This window comes from Paralichthys olivaceus, chromosome 9, assembly GCF_024713975.1.
Source record: "Paralichthys olivaceus isolate ysfri-2021 chromosome 9, ASM2471397v2, whole genome shotgun sequence".
NCBI classification, from domain to species: Eukaryota; Metazoa; Chordata; class Actinopteri; order Pleuronectiformes; family Paralichthyidae; genus Paralichthys; species Paralichthys olivaceus.
In genome coordinates, this window is record NC_091101.1 from 7,941,707 (window position 1) to 7,954,018 (window position 12,312).

Consider the following 12,312-nt stretch of genomic DNA (forward strand, 5'->3'; position numbering starts at 1 on the left):
CATTAACTGTAGGTTCAAATTTGAGTTAAGAAGTAAACTTTACTTTTACCTTAGGGCTGATTGAGTTGAATATTCATCTTAGTTGTATAGTATGTATTAGTGTGTGTGTGTGTGTGTGTGTGTGTGTAGACCTTGAGCTTTCAGCCCTGATACCTGCAGTGACAAACAGAGAGACAAACACACCAGTGTCTGGTATCACTGCGACACTGGTTTTGGGGGAAACACATCTGATGCCGGCTGTGGTTTCATTTTGCGTAAGTCGCAGTTGAAGGTCAATTCATGTGGTGACACTGATACTAACCTTAGAATCATTGAACTTTTTTCCATCCCTCTGTTCAGTCACGCATTTGATATCATTGATTGTAACAGTTTGAATAAAAACTCTGCACCACTAACATTATTGTATATTCACTGAAATGAACTTCCATGGCCTCCATTGTTCCTGAAAACTTCAGGGAAAAAGGCACTTGTGAACTATGAGCTTTCAGAAGATTTAAGGGCAGCGTTCATATTGACTTTTCTCTTGAACACTGTAAGCACAAATCCATTTAAAGGCAGCAATATATTGTGAACTATGACAATGTTTTCAATAATGAATGATTCAAAATACACCTTCAGATAAAATCCTATTCTCTCAAGGAAAAACGAATCAGGTAATGGGTGTGACATTAAGGTTATTTCTAAAAAACATAAATAAATTACTCTATAACTTGCAGACCTGTAAAGTAAAGCTTGCATGTCTCTATTCTACTTGTGCTGCTCTTGCATTCTGTCTTGTCATTCATCATTATCTTGTTAGTGGCGTCTGTTCAGCACAAGGTCAAGCCTCGCTTGTTTCTTGACTTGTTTTTGTACTGCAGTTATAAACTTAATACATTTAGAATTAAAGATAACCATCAGAGAAGGAAGAGCAGTAAATATAAACAGCCAGATTAGATGTTACCGTAAACACTCCCTGCAGGACACACCCACATAGCTCTGATGGGTCAGTGTAGTCAGGAGACAGGTGAGTCAAGGGCTCAACGTGTATGAGACACGTGTGGTATAATTAACCATAAATACACAGAGGCACATTATTGACATTAACCCTATCCAACTGGACTCATCTCTTCCGGCTCCCTGAGGCGTAGCAAACACACAACAATGACTGCTGGCACGTTGAGCGGGTCAACAACCTGTTGACGGAAAAGTCCCCATAAATAAATATTCACATTCCATCCTGCCCATGTGGTGCTGTGCTTAATGGTTTCATGCAAAGCCAGCCGGACTTCCTAGAGGAAGGGGGGGGTATACAAAGCTATGCAGAGACTGTCAGATAAAATTAAAACTTCTGAATAGCTCCCAATTCCCATGTAGCTTTATGTGGAAAAGTTACACAGCCTGTCAGGGGAAGTGCAGCTCCATGTTTCCTTGACTGGGGCTAAATGTCACAAAGGAGCAGATAGCAGCTTGTGTTTGCAGACAGAAACCTGAGCGAGTGGACGGTCGTTTGTTAGCTCAGATGTTGGGTTTCAAGGTATCTATAGGTCCCACACCCGCTGCATATATCCTCTCTCACTATGGTTGTTTGTACAGTAGCACTTCATCAATTCCTTGTTTTCCACCCTAGTCTATGAATGTCTTGTCCCAGTAGCCCACTTCTCATCAGGTTGCCCTGGTTCCTCGACCCCTGACATGGTCATGTTGATCCGGGCGACGTCCAGGTCTATATGACTCTCCTATTTATTGTTTCACTCATGCCTGTGGTAGGTTTGTAGCATTGAGGTAACATCTTAACAAACCTTAACCATGACTTTAGCCTACTGCTAACCTAAACATAACCACAATTCCAATCTTACTCCTAACTTTAACCACGAGCTGGGAAATGAAGTTTTACCTGAGGTCCCCATGAGGTCTACTGGTCGACAAGGGAAAGGGTTACAAAAGTAAACACACACACACACACACACACACACACACACAAATGAAAGATTAAGCTCTAAAAATTATTTTAGGAGTTGATAGACTCTGTGTGTGTGTGTGTTATTTCATTGCTTTGTTGTGTTATAGGAATGTAATTAGAGGAAATAAAGAGAAGGAAAGAGGGAGGAGGAAGGTGCAGTGATGTCAGTCCGTCCCACTCCCATTCAGTACAAATGCAGCAGAGCAGAGCTGAGGCTGCATACTACCGCTGCTGACGACTGACCTGACCCCCACACACACACACAAAGACAAAGACACACTCTCACGTCACACACTTCTTCACAAGAGCTGAAACTCCAGAGCAGTGCAGGGAGATGCTACCGGCTGGCACCCACTGAGTAAGTCCACTCTTCTCTCCTCTCCTTTCTTCCTTTCTCTTTTTCTTTTTGTCTTTTGCATTAATTACCATTCTGCCTGTCTACATTCATTTGTCCCTCACTCTCTCCTCTGCTGCTGTGAAATGACCAGTGTTTTCTCAGACTGAGGGACTTTTGAAACTTTTCTCTCAGTATGCTATGCACATACCTTCTCCTTCCTCTCGCTCCCTTTCTTTCTCTTCTCTGCATGTGTGCGGAGGCAGAAACATCGCCGACTTATTTGCATGTTGGCACAGAGCCAGAGCTGGATACTTTGCCTTTATATATGAGTGTGTGTGTGTGTGTGTGTGTGTGTATTGTGACGTATTATATGTTAATGTCTGCCCTTGTGTGATGTTGATTTTCTGCAGTTCCTGTGCGGGTTGTTATTGTCTGTGATGCCTGTGCTGTGTTCACGTCTTGATTTGAATTGTTTCCTTTGTGCTGCTGAGCCCAAGTTCAAATGTATACAGTTGATAACAGGAGCTGTGATTCAGAGGGAAGAAGGAAACTTTGAACAATTTGTCTCAGAGTTGGTCGTTAACTCGCAGATCTCCCTGTCATCTCTGTTCTGTTTGCATTGCTCTCGATCACAGACTCCTACAGCTCCTGCACAATTATTACAAACACGTCCTCCTCCATCTGATGACAATAGAAACGCTATGGACGAGAACATGAAGCTTAAAAAACATTTCTGGAGGCCTGAAGAAGTGCTGCTCAGTCGATGAATGACTAAATGCTTGTTCTCGGACTAACAACAAGCTGTTTGTGCATTTAAAAATTAAATGAATGTAACCTAGAGCAAGCTCAGCCTTTGTTTAGTTTTATTACCAGAGGAAGGTTTGAAACTGTGAAGTCAGAACCTGGTGGCTGCAATTTTATATTTTGTTACGTGTATATATTTAAAGGTAGCTGGCTACTGGCTTTACATTCACTAGACTGACATGAGAGTGGTGTCATTCTTCTAATTCTCAAGAAATATCCCCAGAATGTCTAGTTTGTACTTTAAAAAAGAGAAAACCCACAAAAAACAAATGTTTTTTGAGGTTTTGCACATTTTATCAGCTGATTAACATATCTCTGGTTTATCTGTGATACACATAGCCACACCTTAGACATTAAAAGAAAACAACATTTCTACTGCTGATTTACTGGAATATTAGATCACCCTCGGGCGGGGACTGGTGAACCGTTATCACAGAGTCAAACCCTATTGGCTCTCACCCAGCCGCTCACTGTTTCAAATCTTGAGTGTGTGCAAGGCGGCGACCACTTTTAAAGAGCGTGTTTACATTCAGATTAAGATGAAGGCTGTTTTCTGTGATTTTTTTTGCACTGCAGGAGTTCCTGGTTGGCTGGCAGGCTTTCTATGGCTATCAGTATCACGTGTGTTGATAAGGAGTCAGAGTAGATGTTTATAGGGTTGTGTGTTTGTGTGTGTGCGTGTGTGTGTGTTTCTGTCTGTCTGTCTGAGAAGTGCTGAACTACAGCCCTCTGTAGCTCTATGCCTGTGTCTGTTGCACCCAGATAGCATATGGTCATTAACACCCCACCCCGTGTGTGTGTGTGTGTGTTGACAAACTGAACCTGCCTCTGTTTGTCTTTCAAAAGCACAGCAGCATTCCCACTGCCTACTGTATGCAGAGTAAACACTGCATGCTTACAAACACACACACACACACACACACACACACACACACACACACACACACACACACACACATTACTGTTTGTATTTTAGGCTTATTTGCTTAGGGTCTATTGTGTTCCAGCAGCCAGAAAATGATTGAATGAAGGTATACAAAACAATACAGTAGATATAATCTCTCTCTCTCTCTCACTCTATCTCTCTCACAGTCCCAACAACAGACACGCTGCACCTTCACCTCCAGAGTGCCCGACACACTCCAGCTGCACAGAGAAAGGCCACTTAACAAAGGACGCTAACAGTGATCTCCAGCAGTTAGACCGTACCTGATCCCACATCCCTGAAAGAAAAAGGGAACCTGACTCTGAGGAGGGGAAGGAGAGGAGCGATTGCATCCCCCTGCTGAAACACAACCCACTGGACGGAGGGACAGAGAGGCTGACGGCTGTGTCTGGCAGCTGAGAAGAGACAGAGGCAAGATGCTGGCTAAAATCCTCGAGGAGATGTGGGTGGAGCCGGAGGTGCTGGAGGCCCTCAGCGAGGAGCAGAAGAGGATCCTGTTCCTGAAGATGAGAGAGGAGCAGGTGCGCCGCTGGAGAGAGCGGGTGGAGAGGGAGGAGAGGGAGGAAAGGGAAAGAGAACGCAGCAACAACAGCAGGCCAAAGAAAGGTAGAGTGGCTTTTATTGAACTGGTTATACTGGTATGACGAACACATTTGTCTGAATTAATTACACAAGAGTATGATTAAGATTTCCAGTAAAGCAAACCATCAAAACACTGACTGACAGACTGTTCCTGTGTCAGTGAAATGTGGACTGGGACACTGACGTAACTTTAAAATAAGATTAAAGCTTTTAACTTAAACCTCATTTCTTTACAACATTTCGAACAACACCAGTTTTAAACCAATTAAAACTAATTAAAAACCTGGTAAAAGACCAAATTAGAAATCACACACACACAGACACACACACACACACACTTATGTACAAACACATATGCATACACATCCATAAAAGGAAAAACAAACTTAGCCAACATTTGTGTAAGAAACAGTGTTGCATCACATGTTCAGAAGTTTACAGCTATACAACCACAGACAAACAAGTTATATCACTCGATTATCTATTAGATAATTATTTGAGCTGTAATAATTAAAGGTTATTTTGTTATTCTGAATTCTGGTTGATTCGATATTCGACACTAAACCTGAAATTGCCCCTGACGGCCGTGTATGAATAATGTGTGATAGAAAAATGCTGCGTATTGAAGTGTAGTATGAATGTGTGAATGGATGAATGAGGCTTGTACTGTAAAAAATGATCACGTTAGACTGAAGAAGCGCAATATAAATACACTTCATTTACCATTTACCATTTAAACAGAAGGAATATTACAGAATATAATGGATTATAACATTTTAATCAGAGTTTCTGAGACGTTTCTGTGGTGGTGGCACCAGGGGGATGTGATTTACATCCTCAGCATTTGTTAAATCCTGGCTACGGTCCTGTTCTTTTCTCTGTAACTATAAATAATCACTTAACTTAAATGTCTTAATTTCATAAAGTCTGTCGCTGGCAAGCTCTCTAACAAGCAGTTAATGTCGTCCAGACATCTGAGTGCACATGAGTCATGAAACATAGACACACAAGCTGTATGGCTAACACCCTCTCAGGTTACCAATCTCATTAATGTGTTTACATCAGAGACAAACATTTATGGTCCAGTGTCACTAATCCAAGTCTCCCTCTGCTCTCAGTCATTTCATCCAGCCTCGCTCCATTTACAGTGTTTACATGACTCGCTAGCCCTGATGAACTCCGCTGGTTCACCTGCACAATGACAGTGTGTTTGTGTAATACTTTGTGAGTGTGTTTGTGTAATTCTGTGAGTGTGTGTGATGGACAGCTTCGATCACAGCTCGTCGAATCATTGTTCAGGCGCCGCCCCACTTTAAACCACGTATTAAGTTCCCGTCTTTGTTTACCCAATCTCTGCTATGTCACCTGAGAGGCGGCCGAGTGTGTGTTGTCTCTGTGTGTGTTCACGTTGCACAACATACAGTCCAGTTTGGCGTCTTTACTTTCTTTGTGCTTCTGTCAGGAGAGGCAGTCATTACATGAGCAGACAGATAACTAAATGATAAATGACAGACTTCCACACAACTACACAATTAAAGCCATGTGTGGGAATACAGATTTGCAGTATGTGGTATACTTGTGGGTGTGGTGAGGATAATTAAAGACACCTCACATGGGAAAATAGTCTGAGTGGCTTGTTATCACAGTTCTAGCTCAGTGAGGCAACTGTGGGAACATAAAGGTGTGTTGCATACATAACGTATGTCAGAAATGTTCTTTGGTCAGGTGACATCAGACTTACACACAATGTTCCCCGATGTGTGTCATTCTGTAACATATGAATGGAAACACAGCTGCCTCGGGTCACAGCAAGGAGGTGATTATTTCTGTCGACAGCCACGGTATCTGCTCATTAGGCCTATTGTGTCTTTCAAAGGGGAAATCTACACTGAACTGCAGGTGGCCAAAAATAAGCTACTGCGACAGCACTGGTGTCAAAAGATTGGAATTGTAAAAACGTAACGCCAGACGCCTTATCAGTGATGTCACGGCAGGTGTTTCATGCTTAATAGGTCTGTCATGGAAAACACCTGTCGTCACACATCTGGAATCAAAATGTCATGGAACAAAGTGTGTTCTGGTTCAGATGTCATGAGGGTTAGCTCAGCAAAGTGATACGTTGCTGGAATTATTGCGTCAGTTGATTGCTCATATATTAGAAAATGGGCAGAACGGTCATGCAGTGGTTAGGACCAAAAAGGTTCCGGGTTTGAATCCTGTGTGAAGTTTGCATGTTCTCCCCGTGTCTGTGTGAGTAGTCCAGCTTCCTCCCACAGTACAAAGACATGCAGGTTAGATTAATCACAGACGTATCCAATGATTGTCTCTAGCTCCCCCTGCAACCCTCAGAGGATATAGGATATATCAAAATATGAATTAATAGATTATAAAATAATAAAAAATGTGTTTCCTGAGTTAAGTCAATATGTGAAAGCTAAATAATGTCACAACAACATGCAGGGTGTGTCCATTTCAAACATCACAGGGAGTTTCTGTGAAACTGACAAAGGTTTGTTTCATGTGTCTCAGTCTGCTCACTGACAGGAAGCCGGAGACTGCATTTGTTTGTCACGTTCACCTTCAACAGGTTTTATCTGTATTTCTCTCATGAATCATCATTTATAGTGTCACAGTTATTTAGGATGGAAAAATAGTCATAGATCTATAGAAACAGGAATAGAGGACAAAGTCCACTGCCCCTGTGAGGGTTCCCAAGCTCTTTACTTATAGGACAGCACCACCTTCTGGACAAAAGCCAGAACAACAACTTATTTGACGGCCTCTGCTGACACTGTGCCTGACACTCTGGCCCTGTTCATAACTGACATTTACATGAATCAGCTGATCTGATCACAAGTGGAGGAATCTACTTGTGTGACTACAGGCGTGAACTCACACAAAACATATTTCAAACACATTGAAAATCACTGAGACCACATGTGGAGCTGGTCTAGGCCTCTTTTATCAGAGTAAAAGCAAATCCAAACCAGGATTGGCTTTACTGACCAAGTATGTGTAAAGATACTACGAATTTGACTGTGGTTTTAAATTGCTCTCAGTGCACTTATATAGAAATAGACAACAATATACAACTAGGGACGAGGACAACAACAAAACTGAACAAATAAGTTAAAGAATGGTACAAAAATAGTTAAAGCACAGTGGTACTGTAGAATAGCATGAGAAAAGAAAGCAGGATAATAAAATTGTATTGTATGCCATATATATAGATAGATAGATAGAAGTGATTTTGTATATATACAACATCATACAAGAATATGTATTCTTTGCTAACAGAAGTGATGTTGTGTTTATTTAGGGGAAGGGAAACCTGATCAGACATGGTCACTGGAGACACATGTGGACACACGCTCTCTATTTCCCACTCCAGGTGTTAACTGTGTCAGTTAACACCTGGAGCCGTTCTCCACTTGTGATCAGATCACGTATGTTAATGCAGGTAGAAACAGGGCCTCTGTGATGAAAGTCCACTGTATCACCTGTGAGCCTAACATATTGCGTCTCCTTCTTCTCTTTTTTTTCCTTCCAGTTTCCAGTAAACATGTGCAATGGCTGCTCGGACGGGACGGAGACGTGAGCGTCAGTGTAATCGGAGAAGTGGACGAGTTTAGGTCCTCCAAACTCCTCCAGAGCCTCAGGAACAACAGGTAGAAACCACAGTCAAAGGATGTGTGTCTTTTTTTTACTGACTCAAATAGGATAAGGAAGTATAAATAATAATATAGATTTATTATTTTTCTAATTATTTTTTTAACAGCAACTGAGCTGTCATGCAATTTATATGAACATATTTTTCCAGTAGAATTTGATCACAAACAACACAACAAATCCCCTCCACTGTGTATCCCATGCTTGCTTTATTTCTAACATGAAATACAAAGACATTTTTAGTTTTAACAAAGTGACATCCATCTACAAAGGTTTATGCTGCCTTAGAGAAGCCCTCCATGTGTTTAACAGGTTATATAACAGTGATTGGCTGTGGTAAGATAAACCGTGAACTAAAGACTTTCAGTCACCTCGCCGTCTCCTCGTCCCAATGGGATTACAAAAGTTATTTCCCCAATGAGTAACTGGGGGATTGATTCAAAGGTTGGGACAGCCGTCTGTGGGACTTAACATGGAACTGTTTGTCTTCCAGACTCTACAATGATAATATGAATGGCATCCAGACAGTGAACTTGCTGTCAGGAAGAGAGGCCCGAGAGCTCGGCTTTAGGGAAGAAATCCAGCTGCCCCTCGCAGATGTTGGCGTGAGTTAATGTGTTTGTATGTAGCTTTGAAGTTTGGACGGTAAAATGACCAGCGTACCAGCGTCTTACCGTCAAATTATGCCCCCTCTTAAATCCAGGATTACCCAGCTTCGCTGAACGACCACTCGTCTGAGGAGGACGTGGACTCCTGCAGTGCAGATGACGACCTGAAGGACCCTGCGGAGGACAGCGACAGTGAATCAGGCAGCAGCACAGACAATCTCAGCGACTGGGATCCTATCTACAGGCCCTACCGTAGTCACCATGGCAACCAGCCGCCGCTAAAAGCTGGGCTGTCACACACAGAGAGAGCCGACCCACAAGACAGAGGTGAGAAAACTAGACAGGAGAGGAGAGGTGGAGAGAACCCTGACGTGTGTGTTTCTGTGTTAAAATTTAAATGTCCCTATTAACCATTCACTGATTCTAATGGATGCAGATTATACAAAGGCTGAAATACTATCACACACCATTACTATTACTAGTCCTGTAATAGAAACAAAATATTTTTCAAAAGAAAGGATGAGATAAAGTAAGGAAAGATAAACTGTAGTTATCCCATACAAGAGAACTGAAGTGACATAGCTGAAGTACAAGAACACATGCATAGAATATTTGTAGATACAACTTCAAAACTGGGATACTGATACACTACAAACATTTACTAATAAGAAATCGAAATTTTTGAAATAATAGTCAGTAAACAGTATATATACCAACAGTATTACATGTATATTTCAGATAACCCATAATGTCCCATATGTACCAATGCTTTTTGTTAATTCTCAATCATTCATCATCAGATATGAGGTAAATGTAGAATTATAAATACAAGATTTACGTGTAAAATGTAGTGAAGTCCAAGAAGATTAAAATTGAACGATGTATTCAGGCTGCATTCACAGTAATACAACAACTTCCATTTCCCATTTTCTCTCTATTCTACATTTGTACTATCCTATCAATAAAGGAATGAAAAAACAAATCAATGAATAATACATATTAAAAAAGCCATTGGATTTTCTGGGGATAAAAATGCATAACAAGCTTTAAAAGGAGTCTGATTAACTTCCCCTCATTCTCTTCTTTTCTTCTCAGGAAGTATGTGTCATGAAGAGACACAGTCTGAACACAGAGGTCGCGTAGCGCAGCTCAGGAAGGCGTTCACAGATGATCGCCACAGTACAACACCCGCCTACAACAGACCTCCTATACCTGTCAAACCGGCTCATCTACAGATGAGAAGCACACCCCTGATCCATTAGGTCTCCAGGTGTGTCCTCCCTGCTGCAAGAAAACACATGACCCCATGAAGGCAGATCTGTAACGTGCCCAGTGATAATGGCAGCCACACGCTGCTGGACCACGCTGCGGCCACATACATGAGGTCCTCACTTGAACCTGAACAGTGAACTGAGGCACACTTTGTGAGGCCAACACAAGGACGGACCGACAGACAGAGAAATGTCTGGGGGGGGGGGTGAGAGAATGACTTGAAAGCTTTCTGAATGATAAAATGAAGCAGCTTTGATGTTGCTGAGTTCAAATACACTCACATAGCTTTTGTTATTGATGGGCAGACGCAGCGTGAGACGTCCAGAGAGACACGCACACGGACTACAGGTGAAAAAACACACCCTGGTTCACTCGTCAAAAGAGTGTTAATGAAGTTTTTTCATTTAAATATCATAAGAGGTTACTGGGAGCAACTTGATGAAATTGTATTATGTTTTTCTGTACTCTTTGAAAGATTGGTTTTATTTTATTGGAGTCTGTGGGACCTGTCACTTTTTCTAACGCCACCGACTCTTAACACTGTTGGCAAAATCTTCATCCATAATGTAAATTCACATTGGTGCAGGGATTTGTAAATAAAATAAAATAAAACATCTGAACTCTTTGTAAATTAGAACTTGACTGTATCTGCCTTTATTCCTCAGAACACACCTCTGACCAAATATTAATCCGGGAACAGTTATGCTTTTTAGTGCGTTGCTCGGTCAAAACACCCACTTGCCAAATTATCAATTGACTGGTTCTTATGTACAAACTTGAACCTTCCTCTTTTAAGAGTCTAGTTTCTGTCAGAGGTTGGATTTAACAAAGTACATTTATTTCATAACAGTATGTTACCTGTATCTGTGCTTAAAGGTACAGTGTATAGAATTTAGTGATATCTAGTGGTTAAGTGTCATGTTGCAGCTGAACACCCCTCACCTCACCCTCCCCTTCCAAAATTGAAAGAGAACCTGTGGTAGCTTTCATTTGTCATAAAAATTCAAAAGGTGTTTAGTTTTTTCAGTCTGGACTAATGTAAAAAAACATGGCAGCCTCTGTAGAGAGGGTCCCCTCGATGTAAATATAAAGTGTGTAAATATAAAGGGTGTTTTCGAGGGTAAAGAAAACTGCAATTCATACAATTGAGATGAAAATAACTAGTGAAAACATCATGAGGATTATTATATTATACATTTCTGCCAATAATTCTCTTTCACCTAAATCTTACACACTGGACCTTTAAGTGGATTTATTTTTCACTTTTACTCCACTACACATATCTGCAAATACCTGTACTACCTACTCCACTACATGCATGCTATGACTTGTTCCTGATGTATTTTTTCATTATATTGTTTAAAAGTAATCAATAATGAGAGGGGAATTGGTCGACTGGTCCAAATGAAAGCTATGATTAGGTGATTAGTAGGTATGATTAGGCCCCACTTCCTGCCACAACACCATCACTGGTGTAGAACAAACAATTGAAATGGCTTCAGAGGAGGCCGAGACATAATGATGAAGCAGACCATTGCATCAGAAAATAGAATACACTATTTTACTTTTTATACTTTGACTCAAAAAAGTTAATTTGGTGCTTTTATTTTTACTAAAGTACATTTTAGTGTATGTATTTGTACTTTTACTACTGAGTTGTTGTGTCTGTTTGTAGCCTTCATTCAGATCTTCAGATTAAGACCATACACCTGCAAAACAATTTCCCTCAGCCCGAGCTTCACTAAAAACATTTTCATGCTATTTTCCAATTGTTAGCAAGCTAACACTCAAAACGAAGGTGGTGTCCGTGTCAATCAATTATACTTGCTATACATCAACATTAGCACGTTAGCATGTTTACACTAGCATTTAGCTCAATCTGCTAAATACAAAGTAGGCGTAGTGTGGATACATTAAAGTATGATATATTCCAATCGGCATTTAGATAGCCAAACGCCTAAAAACGGCAAGAGAATTGTGGGATATCTTCCAGGTAACCTCGTCTGCAGAGACATCACTAAAAGAGAAGAGAGATGTAGCTGCTTTCTTTGTACTTGCTTTACAACAACAACACTAGCATGTGTCTCAATGCACTAAATACAATTTATACAAATTATACAAATTGCATCCTCCCAGCGCTGCGAGTTTGGAG

At 41.1% G+C, this 12,312-nt stretch overlaps 1 protein-coding gene across 1 annotated transcript; it reads left to right on the forward strand.

Annotated features, from left to right (window-relative positions):
• Nucleotides 1-2,143: 2,143 nt before the first annotated feature.
• On the forward strand, nucleotides 2,144-10,797 carry LOC109631038 (SH2 domain-containing protein 4A). The gene is made up of 6 exons (XM_020089645.2): nucleotides 2,144-2,300; nucleotides 4,176-4,635; nucleotides 8,162-8,279; nucleotides 8,774-8,885; nucleotides 8,984-9,215; nucleotides 9,984-10,797. Exons 2-6 carry the CDS (start codon nucleotides 4,446-4,448, stop codon nucleotides 10,148-10,150), a joined length of 819 nt encoding a protein of 272 aa, XP_019945204.2. The 5' UTR covers nucleotides 2,144-2,300; nucleotides 4,176-4,445; the 3' UTR covers nucleotides 10,151-10,797.
• Nucleotides 10,798-12,312: the final 1,515 nt, after the last annotated feature.